This window comes from Pristiophorus japonicus, chromosome 9 (assembly GCF_044704955.1).
Source record: "Pristiophorus japonicus isolate sPriJap1 chromosome 9, sPriJap1.hap1, whole genome shotgun sequence".
Classification (NCBI taxonomy): domain Eukaryota; kingdom Metazoa; phylum Chordata; class Chondrichthyes; family Pristiophoridae; genus Pristiophorus; species Pristiophorus japonicus.
Genome location: NC_091985.1, coordinates 49,854,915 through 49,880,340, shown reverse-complemented (window position 1 = coordinate 49,880,340; position 25,426 = coordinate 49,854,915). Strand labels below are relative to the sequence as shown.

General features: G+C 41.5%; 1 protein-coding gene across 1 annotated transcript in view; it reads left to right on the top strand.

Moving 5' to 3' along the window:
* Positions 1-25,426, top strand: part of lrpprc (leucine-rich pentatricopeptide repeat containing) — a 187,398-nt gene that overhangs the window by 102,160 nt on the left and 59,812 nt on the right. The window contains exons 21-23 of the mRNA XM_070889342.1: positions 14,289-14,419; positions 14,691-14,776; positions 15,900-16,107. Coding sequence (XP_070745443.1) covers positions 14,289-14,419; positions 14,691-14,776; positions 15,900-16,107 — 425 coding nt within the window. The remainder of the gene's footprint in view (positions 1-14,288; positions 14,420-14,690; positions 14,777-15,899; positions 16,108-25,426) is intronic.

The window sequence follows — 25,426 nt, the reverse complement described above, 5'->3', positions numbered from 1 at the left end:
TGCAACGAGACCTGGGTGTCATGGTACAACGGTCATTGAAAGTTGGCATGCAGGTGCAGCAAGCGGTGAAGGCGGCAAATGACATGTTGGCCTTCATAGCTAGCAGATTTGAGTATAGGAGCAGGGAGGTCTTGCTGCAGCTGTACAGGGCCTTGGTGAGACCTCACGTGGAATATTGTGTTCAGTTTTGGTCTCCTAATCTGAGGAAGGACGTTGTTGCTGTTGTGGGAGTGCAGTGAAGGTTCACCAGACTGATTCCCGGGATGGCAGGACTGACATATGAGGAGAGACTGGATCATCTGGACCTGTATTCGCTGGAGTTTAGAAGAATGTGAGGGGATCTCATAGAAACATATAAAATTCTGACGGGACTGGACAGGTTAGATGCAGGAAGAATGTTCCTGATGTTGGGGAAGTCCAGAACCAGGGGTCACAGTCTAAGGATAAGGGGTAAGCCATTTAGGACCGAGATGAGGAGAAACTTCTTCACTCAGAGAGTTGTTAACCTGTGGAATTTTCTTCCGCAAAGAGTTGTTGATGCCTGTTTGTCGTTCGATATATTCAAGAGGGAGTTGGATATGGCCCTTACGGCTAAAGGGATCAAGGGGTATGGAGAGAAAGCAGGAAAGGGGTACTGAGGTGAATAATCAGCCATGATCTTATTGAATGGTGGTGCAGGCTCGAAGGGCCGAATGGCCTACTCCACCTATTTTCTATGTTTCTATGATTTCTTGACAGCAGTGTTTGATCAGATTGGAAGCAGTTATGTACTGAGAGCATCACACTTTTTGCTGTGATAATACATTGACTATGAGCTAATGGCTCTGACACCAAATGTAACTTTGTAAAATTTGATCTGCACCTGTAGCTTTAAAGACCTAAAATGATCTTAAGATATTCTGCAAATCTGGGTGCGCAGTTAAATGAGCAGAGATAATCTTTCAAATGGCTTTGTGATGCGATAAATTTAGCTGAAAGTTGCTTTCTGATTTATCAATGGTTTTTTTCATTTTCCCCCTTCCATTTAACACCGTCTTGCCATATATGTCCACTGTTGGTATTCCAAGTATTTTCACTTTAATCTTCATATAGGTTTGCAGCACTCTATTTTCCAGTGCAGACAGTGGTTGGGTGTTGGCTTGTACCCCGCCTGTGCGCTCCTGCTCTCTCCTGTTGTGAGCCACCTTGGCCTGCAAGAGAAAGGAAAGTGTGTGAGTGAGTGTGGAATAATGAGTATGTGTGATGTACCTGCCATAGTTGAATAGCTGTCATTGTGTGCCAGGTGTGAGATATGGGTGTGAGTGTTGGTCGGTAGAGATTGTTGGTGTGTGCGTGCTGGGAGTGTGGTGCTTTGGGCAGTGTGTGAAGAAGATGGTGGTATGCATCATTTGTTGAAGCATTCACTCACCCTGGCCACCCAAGTGAGGTCGTTACATTTCTTTAAATTGTGTGTGGGTCCTGGAGACCACAGTGTTGCCCGAGACATGCTGCATTACCTTCCTCCACATGGTGCGGAAGACCTACGGGGAGGGCCTCCTGCCACTTGTCGGGTAGAGCACCACCCAGCATCTCTCCACTATGAACACCAATGCCGCCAATGCTTGCTCGCAGAATCTGAGGGCTTCTTTCCCTGGATCAGCTGCTTCAGTTCTCTGGCTCCTTCTCCTTGACCAGCTACTGCTTGCAGTGCTGAGAATGAGGTTCTGCAGCAGCAACGAACCTCCCCTTTAAGAACTGAAAAAAAGCCTGTTGCAATGATTACTTGTGATTGGACTGCACCTGATATTGGTCCAACCTTTGAGTGTAACGCCAATGAGCTTGGGCTTTAAGACTTGCATTCGGACTCCAATCATTTATTTGAGCAGTGAGCACAAATTTTGCATGCAGTCTAAAACATTAGTGCCTGCCGATAATTCTCCAACTTTTCTAATTATACCCCCTGTGATAGATTCTTTATGACATCACAAACTCTCTCACACACAAGATGGCTCTACAGGAACTTGTCATGTGACCTTTATTATATTTACACCAGCATTTGCATTACCACAATAGTCCACTCGGTGGAGCAGTAGTCCACTAGGGGGAGCTCTATATTACACTTCTCCCTCCTTAATGAAAAAGTAATCATAACAAAATAATCATTATACATAACTTGCATAGTTATACACAATAAAAGATATGCATGGGCTGGATTTTCAGGTCCTTTGGGCTTTGGGTTTCGCCCGGAGCGGCGTGAAATGGGGCGGCAATGTCTTTTCCGGTCGAGATCCTCTGGTTGGGTTTTGCGGCGGCACTTAGATGCACCGCCGGCAAGAACTGCGTCGAGTGTGCAACACCTCTCGTTGCGACACCGGAAGTAGTTTGGACTCACACCCGACCCGTACGCCCCGAAGCGCGCCCCGCGATGACCGTCAGTGAAAACTGAGCCAGCCATGCCGTCGGCGGTGAGGTTGATAAAGTGCAAAAAAGTTAAGTTCCAGTGATCTTTTATTGCTTTGTAGCGGTTTGTGTAGTGGTGGTGTGGGCAATATTTTTGGAATGTTTTTATGATTTTTTTTCTCCCCCCTCCCAAGGTATCTATCGGAGCGCTCTCGGTCCTGCATTTTAGTTGGCGAGGTTCCCATTTTTACGTCACGAAAGTTGTACAGTGCCTCCCTTTGTGCGTTACCCTGGCGGTAACTTTCCTGTCCAGCCTCTGTTTTCGCCCCGAAAACAGCAAATCGAAAACCCAGCCCATGGACTTATTTTGCCATATTTACAAATCAAACTTAACCACTGATTTTCTGTTTTGAAGAGGATACCTTCGCTCTTGAACAGAACTTTCCAAACTTGGTGTCAAAGTTAGATTCATTCTCCTACCTTCCAACCTATCACAGACCTTCACTTTTGTTCTTTCTTCCCCTCCCCCTTTCAGTGCTTGTTAAGAATCTATTCTTTCCGAACCCTCTCCAGTTCTGACGAAGGGTCATCGACCCGAAACGTTAACTCTGCTTCTTCTCCACAGATGCTGCCTGACCTGCTGAGATTTCCAACATTTTCTGTTTTTATTCTAGATTCCAGCATCTGCAGTATTTTGCTTTTGTATTAGACTCATTCTAGGCTGAGCTTGAGGATAGTTTTTCTCCAAGGGCAACCCTTGATCTACAATTTTGACTCTTTACAACTTCAGACTGTTTGTCTGCCTGACTCGGATTCAGACTTAAATTCTGGCTTTCCCTTGGACTTGTTTCTATTACATCTGCTGTAGGATTTGTTACTGGTACTCTACTCCACTGGTACTCCACATACGCTGGCCTAAGCAGAATTGGAGTAACTTTCAGCTGGCCAAACTTACCTAAATAGCCAGAATTGGCACAGATGGCAGGTTATGTTCCCTTCGGTTGAAAAAAAAACTTACCTAAAAAAATCGTAACTAACTAACTGAGTTACTCTGGTGCAAATTGATTGGGGAAACTGTGATTTTTGAACTTAGGCCAACAAAAGCAGCCTGCTCAAAAAAAACTGCGCAAATCACTGAGGAAAATTGAGCCCACAGTCTTTCTTTCTCATTGGGATATATTTATGTTACAAATTATGAAATATCTCCTTCAATGTCTGCCACTGCTTATCAACCGTCCCATACTTTAATCTATTTTCCCAGTCCACTTTAGCCAACTCTGCCCTCATACCTTTGTAGTCTCCTTTATTTAAGCTTAGGACCCTGGTTTGAGAACCAACTTTCTCACCCTCCAACTGAATTTGAAATTCAACCATGTTATGGTCAATTATTTCTCGAGGATCCTTTACTACGAGATCTTTACCACGAGGCACTCGCCTTGAAGTCTTGGATTGGACTGCCTGTTTCGCGGAATACCTTCGGATACTGTTTGATGACATCATCCTTCGATGCAAATCTCGTTTCAACACGAAAAATCTCATTCCAATCCAGCTTCTGTGATCTCAACCAATTTCTACCTATTGAGGCAGGCTTGTCTCCTGCCACTACTAAGAGAGGCAAGCTCTGAAACTGATCTTTGTATTTCACCGATACGGTGATAATGTCCTACAACAAGAATTTGCTCTCCTGAGTAGCCTCGCAGCTCTATCTTTGATTTCTCCATTGGAAGATCACTCAACTTGTCGGGATATAGCGATTCCAGTACTACGCTCACGGATGCACCAGGGCGATTTACATGGGTATCCTGGTTCCTGCAACATCTAGTTGGATGACGATACTTTGCGAACTCTTGTGCTCCTTATGACGTGTATCTCCAGAACCTCCTCGCCCTGTTGCGTCTCTTCAATGCTAAGTAGCCTCTGGTGATTTCTACTTCTAGCATTGAACATCGGTTTATTCTTCAGTTGGCACGCCTTCACAAGATGTCCTGTTTTCTTGCAGAAGAAACACTCTGCCTTCACATATGGACAACTTTGAGCAATGTGTTGTCCCAGACACCGATAGCACGACTTCATTGGCCCGTTGCTGAGGCCTTGGAGCCCCAACTGCCTTTTATTTTTAACCTGCAGGCAATTCACCCGCGGCTCTCTGACGACTGGAAATGGTGCGAAATTCTTCGGAGTATTAGTTGGCTATATCCATCGACATAGCAGTCTGACAAGCTAAATCAAAAGTCAAGTTCGGGGTTGTCAACAACTTTCTTCTGATTGCTTCATTTTTCATCCCACAAACAATGTGTTCACGTAATGCGCTGTCCTGAAAGTTTCCAAAATGTCAGTGAATGGATAGCATTAATGCTACAATGTACTCACTGACACTCTCATCAATGAATTGATTTTGAATTCCAAAATCATAACTTCCAGGGGCTCAGGACTGCAGTGCTGTTCTCGAATCTCCGTCATTGGCATGTCCTTCAGCTTGACGGAAACAAGCACATTTTTCAGGGTTTCTTACCTCGGGGTCTACTTCAGTCAGGAAAATAGCCCGTTTTCTTTCTAATACCAATCGGTTATGGTTTTCATCAATGGGGACTTCGACGATACTATTTGCAGTGAAAAACATTTCTAGCTGCTTTGCATACACTCTGAAAGTCTCTTGGTCATGCTGGAACTCACCCAAGTGCCCTACTATTCCCATAGGCGTGGCCATCTGGACTCTGGTAATGTCAACAGTGTGCTTGAAATCTACCTTGGATTTTTAGCTATGCAGCAAAACAAAGAACCTCTCAAACTCTCTGTTTGGCTCGATGATCCACCAACAAAAATTTCAGCTTGAGAATCCGATTGTCCTATCCTCGTTCGCTAATGTGATATATTCTTTACGACATCAGAAACACACACATACACAAGATGGCTCTACAGGAACTTGACATGTGACCTTGTCACTTGATTCTTTATTGTATTTACATCAGTTGCATTACCACAGTAGTCCACTGGATGGAGCAGTAGTCCACTAGGGGGAGCTCTATATTAAACCCCCCCCAATTCCTGGACTATAATGAATTTCTAGCTGATAGAATCTTACAGCACAGAAGGAGGCCATTGGCCTGTGCTGGCTCTTTGAAAGAGCTGTCCAATTAGTCCCACTCTTTCCCCATAGCCCTGCATATTTATGCAATTCCCTTTAAAAGTTTCTATTGAATCTGGTTCCACCGTCCTTTCAGGCAGTGTATTCCAGATCATCATAACACAGTGCGCAAAACAAATTCTCCTCAATTCCCCCCTGGATCTTTTGCCAATTCTCTTAAATATGTGCACTCTAATTTTATCAATATGCCCCCTTGTTCAGGACTCCCCCAACTGAGGAAATACTTCCTTTCATCATCTTCGACAACTCAATTAGATCACCCCTTAATCATCTATACTCACGAGAATACAAAGCTAGTCTTACAATCTGTTCTCATAATTTAACCCTCAGTATCATTCTGGTATGGCGAGAAAGCAGGAATGGGGTACTGAAGTTGAATGTTCAGCCATGAACTCATTGAATGGCGGTGCAGGCTAGAAGGGCCGAATGGCCTACTCCTGCACCTATTTTCTATGTTTCTATGGTCCACAAGATGGCACTTCCCACAATGCAGTCTTCCCTCAGTAGTGCCCTAGTTTACATGCTCAAGTTCTGGAGTGTGTCTGGTTTCTACACCCGTCTGACTCAAAGGTAGAAGCGCTACCAACATAAGAACTAGGAGCAGGAATAGGCCATTTGGCCCCTCGAGCCTGCTCCACCATGCAATAAGATCATGGGCTGACCTGATCTTGGCCTCAACTCCACTTCCCTGTCCGCTCCCCATAACCATTGACTGCCTTATTGTTCAAAAGTCTGTCTATCTCCACCTTAAATATATTCAATAACCCAGCTTCCACAGCTCTCTGGGGTAGAGAATTCCAAAGATTCACTACCTTCTGAGAGAAGAAATTCCTCCTCATTTCCATTTTAAATGGGTGACCCCTTATCCTGAAACTATGCTCCCTAGTTCTAGATTCCCCCACGAAGGGAAACATTCTCTCTGCATCTACCCTGTCAAGCCCCCTCAGAATCTTATACGTTTCAATAAGATCACCTCTCATTCTTCTAAACTCCCATCAGTATAGGCCCAACCTGCTCAACCTTTCTTCATCTCGGGAATCTACCTCATGAACCTTCTCTGAACTGCCTCCAATGCAAATATATTAAGGAGACCAAAACTGTATGTATTACTCCAGGTGCGGTCTCACCAACGCCCTGTACAGTTGTAGCAGGACTTCCCTACTTTTATACTCCATTCCCCTTGCAAAAAAGACCAACATTCCATTTGTCTTCCTAATTACTTGCTGTACCTGCATGCTAACTTTTTGTGTTTCATGTACAAGGGCACCCAGATCCCTCTGTACCACAGCATTTTGTAATCTCTCCCCATTTAATTAATAATTTGCTTTTTTATTTTTCCTACCAAAGTGGATAACCTCACATTTTCCCACATTATACTCCATCTGCCAAATTTTTGTCCACTCACTTAGCCTATCTATATCCCTTTGCAGATTCTTTGCATCCTCCTCACAACTTGCTTTCCCACCTATCTTTGTATCATTAGCAAATTTGGCTACATTATACTCGGTCCCTTTATCCAAGTCATTAATATAGATTGTAAACAGTTGAGGCCCCAGCACTGATCCCTAAGGCACTGTGGGAAAAATGTATGGTTATTCACTTTGGTAGAAAGAATAGAAAAACAGAGTATTTTTTAAATGTGAGAAACTATTAAATGTTGGTGTTCAGAGATATTTAGGTGTCCTTGTACAAAAAACATAGAGAGTTAGTATGTAGGTACAGCAAGCAATTAGCAAGGCAAATTGCATGTTAGCATTTAAAGCAAGTGGGATGGAGTACAAAAATAACAATAACAACAGGACTTTGGTGAGATCACACTTGGAGTACTGTGCACAGTTTTGGTCTCCTTGTCTGAGGATGGACATACTTGCTTAGAGGCAGTGCAACGATTAGATTGATCCTTGGGATGAGAGGGTTGTCTGATGAGGGATTGAGTAGAGTGGGCCTATACTCTCTGGAGTTTAGAAGAATGAAAGGTGATCTTATTGAAACATACAAGATTCTGAGGTGGATTGACAGGGTAGATTCTGAGAGGTTGTTTCCCCTGGCTTGAGAGTCCAGAACTAGGGGGCGTAATCTCAGGATAAGGGGTCAGCCATTTAAGACTAAGATGAGGAATTTCTTCACTCAAAGGGTTATGAATCTTTGTAATTCTATACCCCAAAGGACTGTGGATGCTGAGTAGTTGAGTATATTCAAGACTGCGATAGGCAGATTTTTAGACTGTAGGGGAATCAAGGGATAGGGTGAGAAAGTGGAGTTGAGGTTGAAGATCAGCTATGATCTTATTGAATGGCAGAGCAGGCTCAAGGGGAGCTTATGGCCTACTCCTGCGCCTAATTCTTTTCTTATGTTACTAGGATACTGCCTGGAATGGAGCATCTTAGCTATGAGAACAGATTGGATAGGCTGGGTTTGTTCTCATTGGAACAGAAGCGGTTGAGAGAAGACATCATTGAGATGTACAACATTTTGAGGGGCTTGAATATAGTGGATAGCAAGGGCCTATTTCCATTGGTGGAAGGGTCAATTACGAGGAGGCATAATTTTAAGGTGGTTGGTGGAAGGTTCAGAGGGGATTTGAGGGGGGCTTCTTCACGCAGAGGGTTGTGCGGGTCTGGAACTCACTGCCTGGAAGAGTGGGGGATGGAAAAACCTTCACCACATTTAAAAGATGCTTGGATGGGCACTTAAAGTGCTGTAACCTGCAGGGTTATGGACCTAGAGCTGGTAATTGGGATTAGACTGGATAACCTCTTGTTGGCTGGCACAGATACGATAGAAGGTACTGCAGGGAATCAAATATGGACAAGGTGATCTCCTGGACCATTTTTCCTCGCCTGGCTGGGTCGGAGAGGAATTTTCCCAGATTTATTTTCCCCAATTGGCCTGGGTTTTTATCTGGTTTTTGCCTCTCCCAGGAGATTACATGGCTCCTGTTGGGGTGGAGTGTCAAATGTTTCGGTGTTAAGGGGTGTCGCAGTTGTGTGGGGTGGGCTGGGTGCTCTTTACCTGTCCGCCATTGTTCATAGGTTTATATGTAACCTTCAGGGCTGCTGACCGAGGGCCGTGCGGCTCTTTGGCGGCCAGCACGGACACGATGGGCTGAAATGGCCTCCTTCTGCAATGTAAATTTCTATGTTTTCTTGTGTTCAATTGAGCATATACTTTTTTTTTCCAGTAAAATATTTGCCCTTTTTGCTGCTTTAGAATTTTTTAGAAATTCTATGCATTCTTATTCAAAGTGGGAAAGCTTTCCCTTCTCAAATCCCCATTCACAATGAAGGCCAATTAAGTTCTGACTCTCTTCATAAAATAAGAAATCATACCGTTAAAAATGTTATTGTTCCAATTGGAAACAAAGTTAATGAGTCTTGTCTGGGCCCTTGCATGCAAATGTGCAAGCCATGGATGCAGCTTTACTTGTAGCCACACTGCTGGAATCTATAGCACTGACCAGCGTAAGAAAGCTAACGCAAAGCTTACTCCTTACCAAGAAGCTATATGGTTTTACCTCCCAGTTTCTCACATTACAACAGTGACTACATTTTGAATGTACTTTATTTGCTGTAAATCACTTTGCAACATCCAGTGGTCGTGAAAGACGCTATATAAATGTAAGTCTTTCTTTAGTTTCAGTCTGGGGACATGTTGCCTGATTCAGTTCCCAAACTTTCTTGCTTTTAATCCAGATCGGATTAATTTACTAACCTTCGGTTAGGCTGCCCTCGAGCTGCTGAGTGAGTGAATAAATTCTTTCTTGCCAAATCATCAAGGAAGAAGCCAAGACTACAAGTCATGTACTAAACACTAATTATTGGTTACAAATCACAACTTAAAGTTAAAATTGGGTGCACAGTTGCTTCATAGAATGCATAAGAGTAATCCGAGTTATCTAAGCAGTTGAGCAGCAGATCATTTCTCAACAGAGATACTTTTTTTTAAAAAAAGAGCACCAAAGTTTACACAGGCAATTTATTGTATCACTGTAAATCAACATTGATGGATGCTGAGCAGTGACCAGAGTCTGAGATTACAAATTGGTAAGATTATTTTAAGAGTAATTCCTTAGTTAGCTGACAAGTTAACCGCTTTGAATAGCCAGTCTAGTAAATAGCCCATGTCTATGTGTTTGATTAACAAAGTTCAGAACTTATAATGCCCCATTCTTACGAGTGTCGTGGTTGAGTCAGTCTCCTTTTCCTGGGACATAGGCATAAGCTTCTGGAGTGTCAATGAGCCCTCTTTCAGCAGCGGGGCTATCAGTTTCAACTTGAACTTCCAACTGAACCCACCTTGCCCCCTTCCTCTGATCTTGGGCACTTAAAAAGTTAACTGACACTTTTCTTTGCCTACAATTGGCTGGTACAGCCTCACATGAAAACTCACTATTTTATTCCTTGTTCTATACCTTTACAGGCTGTACCTGGTAAAGGCACTTTTCTGTATCTGCAAGGTAACGGTTCTTACAGAACAAAGAAATTCTGAGTGTGCTAACAGAAACACTGAGTTCTACAAAGCTGAAGAGAGACAGCTTGCTCTCTGGTACTGATTGTCTATTTCTGCTACTATTACTGACTACCGATTGACTAACACTGAGGACTGCAGAAGCTCTATTTTTATATTTTAATTTTAAGGGGAGGTCTCGCTACATTCACTTAATCAATCTGGATGACATTAGTACCAGAAGGTCTCCTTGACCTTCTGCCAATCAAATCTGTTGAATGTAGAGACCGGTGGCTGCCGTTGAGTTGCTGGAGCATGGATTTCCCCCAGCAAGGCAGTTTGTGTCGTCTTTAATTTTATGACCCCACTACTGTTCTTGCATGTTTCAAACATTTTTTTCACATAAATGGGAAGAAGCAACATCTTGAATTAGGGATAATGGCTTCTCATATGGGTACGGGCTGTTTGTAATATAAATACAGATTTTCTTGATGCAATTAACCTAAAGATTTTATGGCTTTAATTCATTTATGGCATTTAGCAGGAAGGATTTTATGGCCAGATTATATGGCAAATTCTATGACCAAAAACCTAGGCTATGGTTTGAACTAGCTGTTAACTTTTGCTAACTAAAAGCCCTTTCCCGGCATTCAGTTCAACAGCTGAACTTGATTTTGTGTGGTCAACTTTCAAGCTAAAACTTCATTTTAGGGCATTTCTCCTACAAACGTCAAATTACGGGTCCTGGCCCTACATCAGTATACAACAACATCCATCAGCAAACAAGTACATTTTTTATACGCTGATTTGCAGAATACAATTTCTAGTCTAGCCAGAAGTAAAATACAAGATGTTGAAAATACACAACAAGTTATGAAATATCTGAAAGTGGGATAAAGTTTAAGGTTTCATATGTGCTTTGATCAGCAATAGTGGTAAGAAAATTTGCCACACTAATCCAGCTCTGACTTATCTCCAACCTGTATCTGTTCGAATTAGAGTAATGGAAACATTAGTGAACCAGCTGTATCTATTACTTGCTGCCTGAAAAACATTGTTGGAGATGATGCGTTCCACTTGCAATATTAAACCGAGGTTGCGTCTGGCGGGTCAGGTGGAAGTTAAAGGTCCCATGGCATTAGTTGTCCGGACAACCTGGCCAGCCTCCCTCGTTCAACCATCGCTGAGAAAAGATCAACAAGTCGCTCAACTTGTTGTGCTTTGTATGATTTTGCGGTGTGCAAAATGGCTGCCATGTTCCCCAACAGAACAACAGTGACTACACCGGCGAATAACTGCACATGAACTCTGGCACGTTTCTACAAGATGTGAAAAACCAACGGTGGGAGCGTTTGGCAGTTTGTGGATAGAAATGTATTATCAATTGTACTGTAGGTACCAAGTCCAGGCCTGCAATTAATTCAAAATCCTTAATTTTAAAAGTGCCTGGTTCCCAAAGGGTTTAACTGCTTTTTGATTTTTTTTCACCCCAGCACTTTTGGTCATAAGAAAATTATATGCTAGACACAGATGACATTCGTTTTAAAACTTCACCATGTGCATTGCTTGATACTTATTTCAAATGTTAATGGTGAGCCTAATAAATAGCCCCCAACGTTTATTTGATCTGATGTTCTTTACTTACCAGTTTCTGGCAAGGTAAAATATCGCAAAATAGGAGATAATGTAAATTATATATTACATACCCTACTTAACGCATTTCACATTCTCCTAAAAAAAATAAGACAAATTAAAAACAAATGAAAAGTATGTCAGAAGAGTTTTATTCTTACTGGAGAAACTAAAGATAATGATGGTGAAATCTTGGTTGAAAAATACACGCTTCACAAATTTACCTCCTTTTCCTTATCAAGTAATTCATGATCTCTTCTTGTCTGACTTCTATCCTCTCAGTCCACATCTCACTTTGTAAAGTACTTTGCTTATTTACTCATTTCGTTGATTGGAATTGTAGTCTGATATTTTGTGATACTAGAACATGGGTGAAAGAAGGTAAGGAGGTGACTTCTGCAGCAAAACTCTGAAACCTGAATTGCAACTGAACTCGACCCAAAATGGAATACACTTAGATACTCACACGTATCTAGGAATGCATGTTTCCAACAATACACTATCTGTTGACTTTGTAAATTACTCCGACTATGCTCCCACCATTAATGTTTATTTTAACTACTCAATTGTATTTACTGCCTTTTGATACATAATCAAAGCCACTTATTGATGTGTGCGGTGTGTATATAAGGTGGTGTCGGGCTAAGCTGTTTGGCTGCACACATGAAATTAAAAAAGGGTATAGTGCAGCACGTGTTACAGTCTTTCCCCCCACCTCCAGGTACATGTGTTCACCTGGATAAGGGGTAAACTATTTAGGACTGAGATGAGGAGAAACTTCTTCACTCAGAGTTGTTAACCTGTGGAATTCTCTACCGTAGAGAGTTGATGCCAGTTCATTGGATATATTCAAGAGGGAGTTAGTTATGGCCCTTACGGCTAAAGGGATCAAGAGGTATGGAGAGAAAGCAGGAAAGGGGTACTGAGGTGAATGATTAACCATGATCTTATTGAATGGTGGTGCGGGCTCGAAGGGCAGAATGGCCTACTCCTGCACCTATTTTCTATGTTTTGTTGGAAGCAGTAATATGAACCAAAATAAGTAGCTACAGTGAAAACTGTGATTTTAATATCGAACCTAATTGCTTTCTGTCAGTGCATCCATTGTGGGGACGATGTCTTAAAATTAGCCAGTTTGTTCTCCATAGTTGCCCTATAAAACTGCAAACACACAAACAGTCTACAGAATTTTAGCTCAAAAATGGTTAATATCAGATTGGTCTATTAGCCAGAATAGTCTGGAAAATGTTAATGCTCTAGCTGTGTAAATCATGTAATATCATTCTCCCCACAATATACTATATGAAGGAGAAGCTATGAAGAAAAGTGCTATGAGAATTTTTTATGCAGTGCAGCATTTTGTAACTTAGAGCACTTGGGAGCACATTTTGTGTATCAATGTAAATAGAGTAGTGTTTCTTTTCTGAGATAACAAGTCTCATCTCACTTTCCTTACAGAATTGCACTAAATCTAGAGGGTAACTCCCTTTTTAAAATGTCATAGAACTAGAAGCAGAAAAGCCATGTTTTATTTCTTAATTTTTGTTTTATTTTTCTCACCAGTTTTCCAAAGGTGTTGACTCCTGGGATACTATGCCACAGGAGTTGAGCCCCCTTCTGATATTTTGTCCAAGTGGCTATTATTCTTGTGTGAGCCTTGACAATAGATGTTGGCAGGGTATTCAAAAAGGGAAGGGGGAGTGAGGAAACATTGCAGCTAAATCTGATTTTGCCCTTGCCCTCCACCATTTTTCTACAGAGGTCACTAAATAGCGATCAGGAGCAGGAATGCTGACTAGATTTCCCTGCCCCACCTTCCTGAACCCAGGGATCCTGAGCCCAATTGTAGTTTCCCTACTCCTGATCTGGCTGAAATCAGCTAACTCAGCATAGAAAATGCTGGCCTGCTTGGTTTAGACAATCACGATGAATACCAATGAGTAAACGTAACTCAGGTGATGCTTGGTTCTTTGCAGTGTTCTTTTGAGGTATTTTCTCACTTTTTTTTAGCCTCACTACCCCATGTTATCCTCACCGAGCAGATAGGCAACCTGCCACTCAAAATGGTTTCTAGAAGTTGTGTGAGTGACTCTTTACTCCCTCATTTTATCTTTTTCACTCCTTTCTCCCTGTGAAAGGTGCATGAGTTTTGGTGGCTAACTCCCTAAAAATGCACTGCTAAGATTACTATGAACTGCTGCGTTGTTACTGGTCAAAACCTTCCCATGAATGTGTGAGATTATATAACTGGATAAATGCACCAATGTTAGAAACTGAGTCCTGTCCAGAAGTTAGTAAAATGATTTATATTGTATGTCATTCCATTTTCTGTGTTGTATTTAAATTGAAGGGAAGAAAAAAATTCTGTTTATTACTTGTTTTAATCTTAACTAAAAATACACATGTATAAAATAACTCAATTATTATTTGCCCCACTGATAAAAATACTTGACATTCTCTGGGCCCTCAATTTATTTTCAAAAATGATATTTCTCATTTGTTTTACCAGCTGCATTTTATTTTTTACAAGATGTGGTGTGAACCCACCTGTGTAATAATTAAGTGTACTGAACAGTAACTAAAACGGCAACAACGCCTGTAGAGGTTCTGGCGTGAGAGAAAATCTTAGCTTTGTATTCAGCCAAGACCCTCTTCAGCAGAACTGTGTTTTTCATTCTCTTTTTAGAATATGCAAAAAGCCCTTGAAGTGAAAGCTCAGTATGAATCGGACATGGCTATCGGTGGCTACGCTGCACTAATAAATCTTTGCTGTCGACACGATAATGCAGAAGAGGCACTGAACCTGAAACAAGAAGTGTAAGTACACTAGTGCAGAAATATGTCAGATTAATTTATGCTGATATACGGTCCTTCTTGAATTAAACAGGTTGTAATCTTTAAACCCCCTTCATAAAATCTTAATCAGAGTCTGGACCATGGCTAAATTAAAAGTGAGAGTTGCTACACATTGATTTTTATACAGCATGAAGCTGAGTGTTATATTACTGCAATATTTTGAAGTACTAAATAAAACTCTGCTCAATTGTGAAAAACTAACCTTTTTTTCCTCATTATTCTGAAATTTAAGAGACCGTAAAGATTCCTCTGTTGCCCTTGACACAAATAAGTACTTGGCACTTGCGAGGGTCCTATCCAAGCATGGTAAATTAGAAGGTAAGCTGAATGCTTCTATAAAACAATTATTTTTTTAAATTCACAATGAAGCATTTACATCTCCGTAAAGTAATGAGAATTTCACTTTATTTTGATGGTATATATCATGCCTTCAAAAGTTATATTAACATATCGCATAATAATTTTAATGTGAATTCACATAAAAGTGCTGGACAGTGCAGGCCATTACAGCAGTTATAATGGCTTGGCAAGCTTGTCATTTACATTTTGCGCAGTTCAGTGCATTTGCTATTTTTTTTTCAGCGTTTTTTTTATTAACAATGCCATTCAATTTAAGTTTGAGGAACATGACTTGTGGCATAGATTACCTACTGTGCCCACACTAATGGTTTTTATTTTTGTTTTAATATGGTAATGCATAATAATGAATTGAATACAAAGTTGCACAACATTTATAAAACAGTTTTAATAGGCTATTTGGAAATAAATGTTCAGTACAATTTAAAAATTACATTTGGAACTTATAAAAACATTTTGAAATAATCCACTCTGATGGATTAGTTGCTAAAAGCCACAATGCTTGCTTTTGTTGAAATAAGAGAATGGACTAGGTCTGTTTCATAAGGTGAACTAATTTGTTCAGATTATTGAACCTTATTTTTTTAATGTAGACTGTTAGAAAGCTTTCCCTCGCTAAGACTGGATAATTAGTATCGGCTCTGCAAACAGGCTGTATCGGTATCAAGCCATTAGTCTAGATGTAAATACAGTGTAAACACATCTTAATTATCTGGCCTCGTGACAAACCATCTGCTAGAGAAACAATAGTGTAATTTAGCAGATGTTATCATTGAAGGATAAAAGCATCCATTTAGTGAGATTGTGCAGCTACAGGGCAGACTGTGCAGGGTTATACAGTGCAGAGTGGACACACAGATACTGCCTATAATTTGTAGTCACAGTAGCAGAGAAATGATAAAATCATGCCATTGTGGTATATAATTGTAGTCTCGCATAGATACAGAAGTAGTAATTAACTTGAAATCTGCATTATACTCCCAAATTTGCATTCTTGCTTAGTTAAAGTGCCATTTTTTTAAAAGGCAGTTTGTTTTCCTTTTGAATAAATTTTAACTGGGGACCTTTGTGTTTTGCATTGTAGATGCTATTCTAATTCTAAAGGAGATGAAAGAGAAAGAGGTTGTTCTAAGAGACACAACTATCACTTCGTTCTTCCATATCCTGAATGCTGCAGCCATGAGGGGAGAAGCAAATACAGTGAAACAGCTACATGAATCTATCGTGAATTTGGGGTTGGCCAAGCCGACTGCAAACCTGTGTTCACCGCTGATTGCAGTCCATCTTGATCAGTAAGTTGAAAATATTAAAAAATCAACATTTTCCCAATAGCAACAGACTAAATGTCCTGCTGAACAAAGGATTGTCCTCCCTGCCTCTGTTGTACTGCTGTGGACACTTATTTATTTTGCGAAATAATACATTTTGCAAGAGGAGCTTAATTGACTTTGTGGATTAAAGTGTCTTTTTCTTGCTTATTAGCTGAGCTTAGAGTCTGAAACATCTGGTAAATAATTTGTCCAATAAAATCTTTTGGAGTATATTTAAAAAAAAACATTTTGACAGAATTTCACACCTCAAATGACAATTGGAATGTTCCAAGAATTAGCATGAAAAATACAATGTTAACGGAGAAACGTGGAAGAACAGTAGCTAGATTCTTAATTTTATTATCAAAATGGAGTTCTTTATGGGGTGGAATAGAGAATTATTTCAATGTAATGCCTCATCCAATTCCTCAAAGGTTAGGTTTTCCTATGCTTGGTTGCTATTTAGCAAACCTTATTTTAAAAACCCTCCCTGTACTTGTAGTCAAAAGTAATTTAAACCCATGGTATTGGAACTTGCGCTCAACTGCAACTAAAAATGTCTTGAGTTTTTAAAACTGAGCTGCAGCTGTCATAATACCGTAAACCGAAGCCATCTTACATGCCACCAGCTCTCTCAACCCATCCACTGCCTCTGTGCTGTTGGACAATATTGTCTTGGTTGAGCTGTAACGTCTTTCAGAAAAATATTTGGAAGATCAAAGCCATCGTTTTCAGCCCTGACACAAGCTCTGTGCTTTCACTACTTATTCCATCTCCCCCACTTGGGAACAGTTTGAACCAGATTGTTCCCAGCCTCGACGTCCTGTTTAGCCCCGAGCTGAACATGGGGTCGCCATATAGTCTCCATCACACAGGTGCCTACTTATGCTGCTATCCCACACCAAACAGCTCACTCGCCACCCCTATAATTGCTGATCTGCATTGCTTCCTGATCTCCCAATGCCTCATATTTAAAATTATCCTCATGTGTTTGAATCCATTTCTATGTAACTTCCTCCTGCACTCTCCATTCCTCTGACTCCAGTTTCTTGTACATACCCACCATTGGCCGCTGTGCCTTCAGCTATTTAGATCTCACTTTTCAAATTCTTTCCTTAAATTTTTCTGATTCTCTGCCTTATTATTATCCTTTAAGAACCCTCCCTTTAAGATCCTTTGACCAAGCCTTTGCTCACCCCACCTAATTTTTGTTTTTCGCTTAGCTTCCATTTTTCATGTGTCTCTGAAGTGCCTTGCGACCTCTTCAATGTTAAAGGTGCGATATATACAAATTCTAGTGATTGTAGTAAACCTGTCTGAAAAGTCTTCATTTGATGCTATCTATGCATGTCAGTGCTTCAGTAATGGTAAGCAAACCTCTATGAAATATGGAGAAAAAAATGCTCCTGGGGCAGTCTGATGGTATTCTTTCATCTATAGTTTGCTGCAACGTTTTATTTTTTGTCCTTAATTTCTGTTGGTTCATACCAAATTTATAAATCCTTTTTCGCAGAATATTTAGACTATATATGCTGGCGTTGTCTACTGTTAACTTCACCGATTTTTGAAAAGCTTTTTGAAGCGGTCTTTCAAATGTGTCACCATAGGCAGTCCCTCAGAATTGAGGCGGACTTGCTTCCACTCGCAAAGTGAGTTCTTTGATGGCTGAACAATCCGATACGAGAGCCACAGACCCTGTTACAAGTGGGACAGACATTCGTCGGGGGAAGGGGTCGGTCGGGCTGGTTTGCCGCACGCTCCTTCCGCTACCTACGGCTGGCCTCTTCCTGCTCCTTGCGTCGAGCCTCAAAGAGCTCAACGCCTTCCCGGATGGACTTTCTCCACCTCGGGCGGTCTGCGGCCAGGGTCTCCCAGGTGTCAGTGGTGATGTCCCACTTTACCAGAGAGGCTTTGAGGGTGTCCTTATAACGTTTCCGCTGTCCTCCTTTGACTCGTTTACCATGAAGGAGCTCCGCATAAAGCATTTGCTTCGGGGGTCTCGTATCTGGCATGCGTACTATGTGGCCTGCCCAGCGAAGCTGATCGAGTGTGGTCAGTGCTTCAATACTGGGGATGTTAGCCTGGTCGAGGACACTGATGTTGGTGTGCCTATCCTCCCAGGAGATTTGCAGGATCTTGCGGAGACATCGTTGGTGATATATCTCCAGTGACTTGAGGTGCCTTCTATACATCGTCCATGCCTCAGACCCATACAGGAGGGCGGGTATTATTACAGCCATGTGGACCATGAGTTTGGTGGTAAATTTGAGGGCCTGGTCTTCAAACATTCTTTTCCGCAGGCGGCCGAAGGCTCCGCTGGCGCGTTGGAGAGGATGCTGAATCTCCGCATCAGTGTCTGCCTTTGTTGATAAGAGGCTCCCAAGATATGGGAAATGGCCCAAGTTGTCCAGGGCCGCACCGTGGATCTTGATGATTGGAGGGCAGTGTAGTGCAGCGATGACAGGCTGGTGAAGGACCATTGTCTTATGGATGTTAAGCGTAAGGCCCATGCTTTCATATGCCTCAGTGAATACATTGACTATATCCTGGAGTTCAGCCTCTGAATGTGTACAGCCGCAGGCATCGTCCGCATACTGCAGCTCAACGACAGAGGTTGGGGTGATCTTGGACCTGGCCTGGAGATGGCGTAGGTTAAACAGCTTCCCACTGGTTCTGTAGTTTAATTCCACTCCAGCGGGGAGCTTGTGGATTGTGAGGTGGAGCATGGCGGCGAGGAAGATTGAGAAGAGGGTTGGAGCAATAACGCAGCCCTGTTTGACCCCGGTCCGGACGTGGATTGGGTCTGTAATGGATCCGTTGGTAAGGATCACGGCTTGCATGTCATCGTGAAGGAGGCGAAGAATGTTGACAAACTTTTGAGGGCATCCAAAACGGAGGAGGACGCTCCACAGACCCTCACAGTGTCAAAGGCCTTTGTAAGATCGAAAAAGGCCATGTATAAGGGCTGGCGCTGCTCCCTGCATTTTTCCTGCAACTGGCGCGCTGCAAAGATCATGTCTGTTGTGCTCCATAGGGGACGAAATCCGCATTGTGATTCCGGGAGGAGCTCCTCGGCCACAGGGAGAAGACGATTGAGGAGAACTCGAGCGACAACTTTCACAATGGCTGACAGCAGGGAGATTCCCTTGTAGTTGCCGCAGTCGGACTTGTCCCCCTTTTTAAAAATGGTCACAATGCATCTCAGATCTCCCGGCATGCTCTCCTCCCTCCAGATGAGAGAAATGAGGTCATGTATCCGCGCAAACAGCGTCTCACCGCCATACTTTAGCGCCTCAGCAGGGATTCCATCCGTACCCATAGCCTTGTTGTTCTTAAGCTGTTTTATGGCTTTGCCAACCTCGTGCAACATTGGAGTTTCACTGAATTGGTGGCGGGTGGCATGCTGCGGGATGGAATCGAGAACACTCGAGTCAAAGGCAGAGTCTTGATTGAGGACTACAATTTTTGTACTACAATATGGAAGAAGTATTCGAGACTTTTATGTGCAACAATCATCTAAGTACACAACGTTTTATTGTAATTTTAGTTGACTTAAAACTTGCCATTGGAACTTATCTTTAGAAATGAATGTTTTGGATTTTCATTTTATTTCTGTTTGTCTACTTATTTTAAGGGGGACAGCTTTTGACGACATCAGGGGAAACTAGTGCGTTACTAAGTCTAGCGGTGTGGAGCAGTCAAATTTACATATACAATTGAAATGACATGATCATTGAACTACTCTGCATTAATGACAGGATCCACTGACATTAATTCAGCTGCTTTGCATACTGCCAGGTTCAGTAACTTCTTCAAGATGGTTCCCCTCATGTCGCCATCAACACTCCTTTTTTTTCTAAACTGCACAAAAGTGCATCAGTAAAATGAAAAAAGAAAGACTTGGATTTATATAACGCCTTTCACGATCACCGGACGTCTCAAAGCGCTTTACAGCCAATGAAGTACTTTTGGCGTGTAGTCACTGTTATAATGTAGGAAACTCGGTAGCCAGCTTGCGCACAAGCGAGCTCCCACAAACAGCAATGTGGTAATGACCAGATAATCTCTTTTTTTTTGTTGTGTTGATTGAGGAATAAATATTGGCCAGAACACCGGGGATGATTCCACTGCTCTTCTTTGAAATCGTGCCATGGGATCTTTTGCGTCCACTTGAGAGAGTAGACGGGACATCCGTTTAACGTCTCATCCAAAAGATCGCACCTCTGACAGTGCAGTGCTCCCTCAGCACTGCACTGGAGTGTCAGCCTGAACCCACAACCTTCTGACTCAGGCAAGAGTGCTATCCACTGAGCCACAGGCACATTCTTTTAATTTTTGAGGGCTACTGATGGTAAGCCTGCATCCTTAATTATTCAATGTTGTACCAAGTGGGACAATCATTTTATTTTGTATTTTAATGGTGCAGTGCAACATCTTGCTATGACAATAGCCTTAATCACTGCTTTGTGCCTATGGGACAAGAGTTACAGTAATGGCAGCAGAAAGGAGTGAGTTACATACTGTTGATCAACATCAAATCCCTTGAAAGGACAAATCCAATGTGCAGATTTTCCCAAATTCTAGATTAACCCCTTGCAGGAATAAATTCTCAACTCAATATAATTAGCTCAACAAATGCACTGAATGCATTTGTATTTTTTCCTGTACAATTTACTTTCATCTTTATTTTAAAGTGCTGCCTCATGTCGGAATGCGTTTTATTTATTTACACACTACACAATTGGCCATTCTTATGTGGGAGCATATATGCATAGTGTTGTGAAGCTATTCAACCATGAGAGATATCACAACAAAGCCCAAACTCAATCCTGTCCTTTCCATCAGCAGGAATCCTGGTTATTCTTTTCACATTGGCTAATCATGAGTACTCTAGTGGCCCCAGTTCAGCTAAGAGCTAACTTAGTGTGGACCGCAAATCGAACAAGGCACCTTTCTAGTCTGTATAGCTCAATTCTACAACAGACACGCTTGCTGACATTTCATCTGGAGATCAAGTTGCATTTTATAATGATTAGAACATCCATTTTGAGAGCCTTCGCTTGGAAAGACTCGGAACTGAGCATATACGAATGTGTGCTGGGTCAAAAGCAGGTGTTTTGCTAAATTGGGGGTTTTGAGATACATTGTTGGGCAGTGTGGAGGAAATGCTCAGGATTACTACTCACCTCTCTGTTCTCCGAGTGCCTAGTGTATACAAAGTGCAGAGGTGTTCCATTCTTCAGCTCAGGCATTCCTGTCCTTAATTAGCTCTTCAGATTGTCAGGCTTGTCAGCTCAGTGCTTCAGTAGCATGATTGAAGTGTCAATTCAGAATGTAAACAATTGAGCTTACTCTGTTCTGTGAAGTATACTGAGTAAAATTATCATGCCATTCAAGGTATTGTTTTGAGAATGGGGCTTTATATTTAAGTAGCTACTAATGAAATATTTTGATGGGGGAGGGGAGAAAACGAGTAAATGCATAGATAAGAAAAAAAGGGACACCAGCTTTTCCCAAATGAGCACAACTATCAGCTACGACTAATTAAGAACGAAGTGTTATTGTAAATATCTTGTAGTGATGTTTAGTGAGGCTGACAGATATAAAATGCATTAATAGCTGTAGACATGGTCTTCTCTATCCACTTTGCATATTTTGACCAGATGCAGCTATTTTTAAGAACAAAGCATTTCAAACTGAACATATTTGATCCTTAAGATTTAAATTTTCTAATATTTATCCAACTGAGTCACAGCACAGAAATGAAAAAGTTTGTTGTCTGAAGCGTGTTCCTTCACCTTCCCTGCCCCCCCCCCCCCCCGTTTCATACTGTGTTCTAACGATAGTGAAGATTTCAGTGTAGCTTGCCTTATTTTTTAAACTCAGGGTTTTTTTTGCAATTATGAATTTAGCATCATCAGCGATGAAGGACAAAAGTAGTTCATTTGCTTTGCAGAGACAGGACACTGATAAGATGATTTTTCGTCAAGGATCATTGGGTTGTAATTAAGTTGCATTCATGGCTATTGCATTTTGAAGGATGATTGGTAAATGACAGGCTTCATGTGCTTAGCATGGACAGCGTTAGCAATTTTTTCTGTCCCTGTCAGAAAATCCTGTTGAGGCTGATAATGTAAATGCACCACATTATTCCGAACAAAAGAGCAGGGAAATGAGCTATCTTGTCTAGTCATTCAGTTGTTTAACAGTGACTTCCAGTTAGACTTAATTGGTTGGAAAGCACTTGACATGTGAAGTTACAGCTATTTCGAATGCGTGTTTGAGTAAATTTTAAAGTAAGTGACAGCTAAATTGTACCTAGGGAAATTATAAAGCCTTCAACACAGTTAATTTTTTGAGGATTAGTTGTAATTGCAACACCAGTCTCCTTGAAGATTCCTCATTATGTCTAATGAACAGAGAAACATTTAGCTCAGTAAAGAGCCAGTCCTTTAAATGTATGATTGTGCAAAGCTGATTGTACCATGTAGAATTGATTTCCCTGTACACTAACATCTGGTTTAGATTTGCAGATTGGGATTTGTTACACAAGTGTCTTTTTTAGCCTCCAGTCTCTTTCTCTTCCACCCTCCCCCCTCTTTTATTTTGCTTCTTTCCCTGAGGTTTTCAGCTTCAAAAGACAAGCTTTTCAATCAGTAAGCCTGTCATGAATTGCCACTTAACTGAAGCTTTTAACATAACGTTACCGCACTACATGGCAATTAAAATCAACAGTCCACAATGTTTTCTTACATTATATAAAAGTGAACTGTCTCTTGCTCTTCCATTGTAAAGTTCTTCATCATTGAACAACTGGGGGCTAAGCAGTTGAATAGCTGCTGTAAGCTTTTCACGGCAGTGGTCTATTGTTTGTCTCGTCTGTTGCTTTTATTTAGTTGCACCGTCTATTCACAGATAAAAATTAACCTGTAATTTTGTCTTCATACAAAATGACAAAAATTTGAATGTCTCAGTAGGGTTCCACTCACTGTACTGTAAACATGGCTTGGGAAGGGTATATGGTATATATCTATCATGTGAAGCCCCGTTTACACGGAAGTGTAGCACTGTGTTTAGATTGTAATGATCCCAATTTAGTTATTTCATTTTAGTACTCGAGATTTTTTTTTATTTTTGCAGTGCTTAGTGGGTTGCTTTAACAGACATTTAATGACAACATAGCCTGTTCTTTAAATGTAACAGAGGCAGTAGTTTTATTTTGTGATTATTGCTGCCTATTATCATCCAGCCAAGAGGGTAAGACAGTCTAGATCATGGGGGGGGCGGGGGGGAAACTTTGGCTGTTCATTTATAATGAAATTACAAACACATTATTTTCAGGAACACATTTATGATTTTGTTACAAATAGCCAACAGTGGAAATTTTTCTCCGTGGTTCTTTATGGTCACTAGAGACGCCATACAAGTACTGGCTGACAATGTAATTAAATCCAGCTACTCTACATCAGTAATTCCTTCACCCGTTCTAGCCCTTCGATTTGAAGCAGTAAACCAAAAGCATCACCTCTGTGCAGCATTCTGTACACCAGGATAAATAAATTGTAAACACAGCAGACTTGGAATTTGGCTCTAGGAAAACATACTTGGAAGTTGAGCACTTCTGTCATTTGAGCTGTCGGACTACTAAGGATAGTTTAAAAAAAGTAAGTGGGAACTATGCTCTAAATACTAGTTCTTGAAGCTTGAAAGCTTTACTCTGGTATATGTCACCCACATGAGATACATTAAAAATAAATTTGTATAACACAGTGAGCCCCTTCAATCAAGGGGTTTTGGCGTCATAAATAGGACACACATAGCTTGAGTATTTTACACAACCTCGAAACTTGAATTACATCATTCAATTTGTTGGCAGAGATTATATACTGAATAGTTTGTATTTTTATGTTTGCTACTGTTACTGGAAGAGCCAGTGTGATTTAGGTTAAAAAGCAATGAAGCAAATAGTGATGTGAGGACTGACTATTAATGGAATCACGTGATGGGTAATATAACAGTCCAGAGTTTTACTTGAAAATTCAACTGAATAAATTATTTGTGTATGTTTGTGTATTTAAAAAAAAGAATGAGAGCAAATATTCTCTAACATACCCAACAGCCTGTGTGCTCTGATTTTTTTTAATCATTACTTTGTAGTTCAACTTTGTACCTTGTATAGGCAGCACCAAGTTTATTTTGACGACCACCTCTGTGATGACAGATCGCCTGTCCGACATGATGTCATGCATGAGCCACGACTTCTTCCAATTCAGCATCGGGAAGACTGAAGCCTTTGTTTTGAGCCTTTGCCTAAATTACACTAATTCTATTTCCACGTCCTCGGCTATTTGTTCAGGCTGACCCAGACATTATGAAACTTGGTGTCCTGTTCAATCCTGAGCTGAGCTTTAAACCCAACATCCTTTCCGTCACTATGACTGCCTAATTCCACCTATGCAACATTGTCCACCTCTGTCCTTTGGCTCTTAAACTTTTTTTCCATTCTTATGTGATCTCTTGACTCATTCACTCCAAATGCTCTCCTTTTTGGCCTCAGATCCTACACTCTCCAAAAACTGCAACTCATTCAGAACATAGGTGCCTGTATCCTATCCTACATTAAGCCCTGCTTAATCATTACCCTGTCTTTGCTGACCGACATTCATTCCTTATTTCCCAACATGTCAATTTAAAATCGTTGTGCTCAAATTACTCCTGAGCCTCACCTCAGCTATCTCTGTAAACTACTCCAGCTTCATGTTCCTTCTTTGATCCTTTGATTTTGGCCTTTTACACACACCCTGCATCACCGTTGGTGCCACAGCCATCAGCTCCCTTGGCTCTACTCTCTCGATCTTCCTTCTAAAGCCTTCCACCCCTTCACTTCTCTCTGAAACCTTCTGAAAACCATCATTTCAGCCAAGTTTTCAGTCACCGCTCCTAATCTCCCTTCATCACATGCTCACAGGTTTGTAGAGCTGTTGAGAGGAAGCGGGGGTCCCCAATGGAGTGCTCTCTACGCGGGAGTCCTCCCTTTATTTATTGGGGGCTTGGCCTGGAGGGTGTTGCACGGAGCAGTCCCATGCAATAAGTTTTTAAGTCGGTTCACAGGCTCCCAGGCTGCCTGTAATTTCTGCGGTCTAGAGGAGTCCGTGTACCCACGTATATGTCGAATGTGCAAGGTTACAAAAACAAGTGGGCACTTGTTTGAAAGATTTTGGAGTGTGCTCACCCTCCCGCCTTAACCAGGGGGCACTTGTTTATTGTCTACATAAAAATAGTTGTAGAGCTGTTGAGTTGT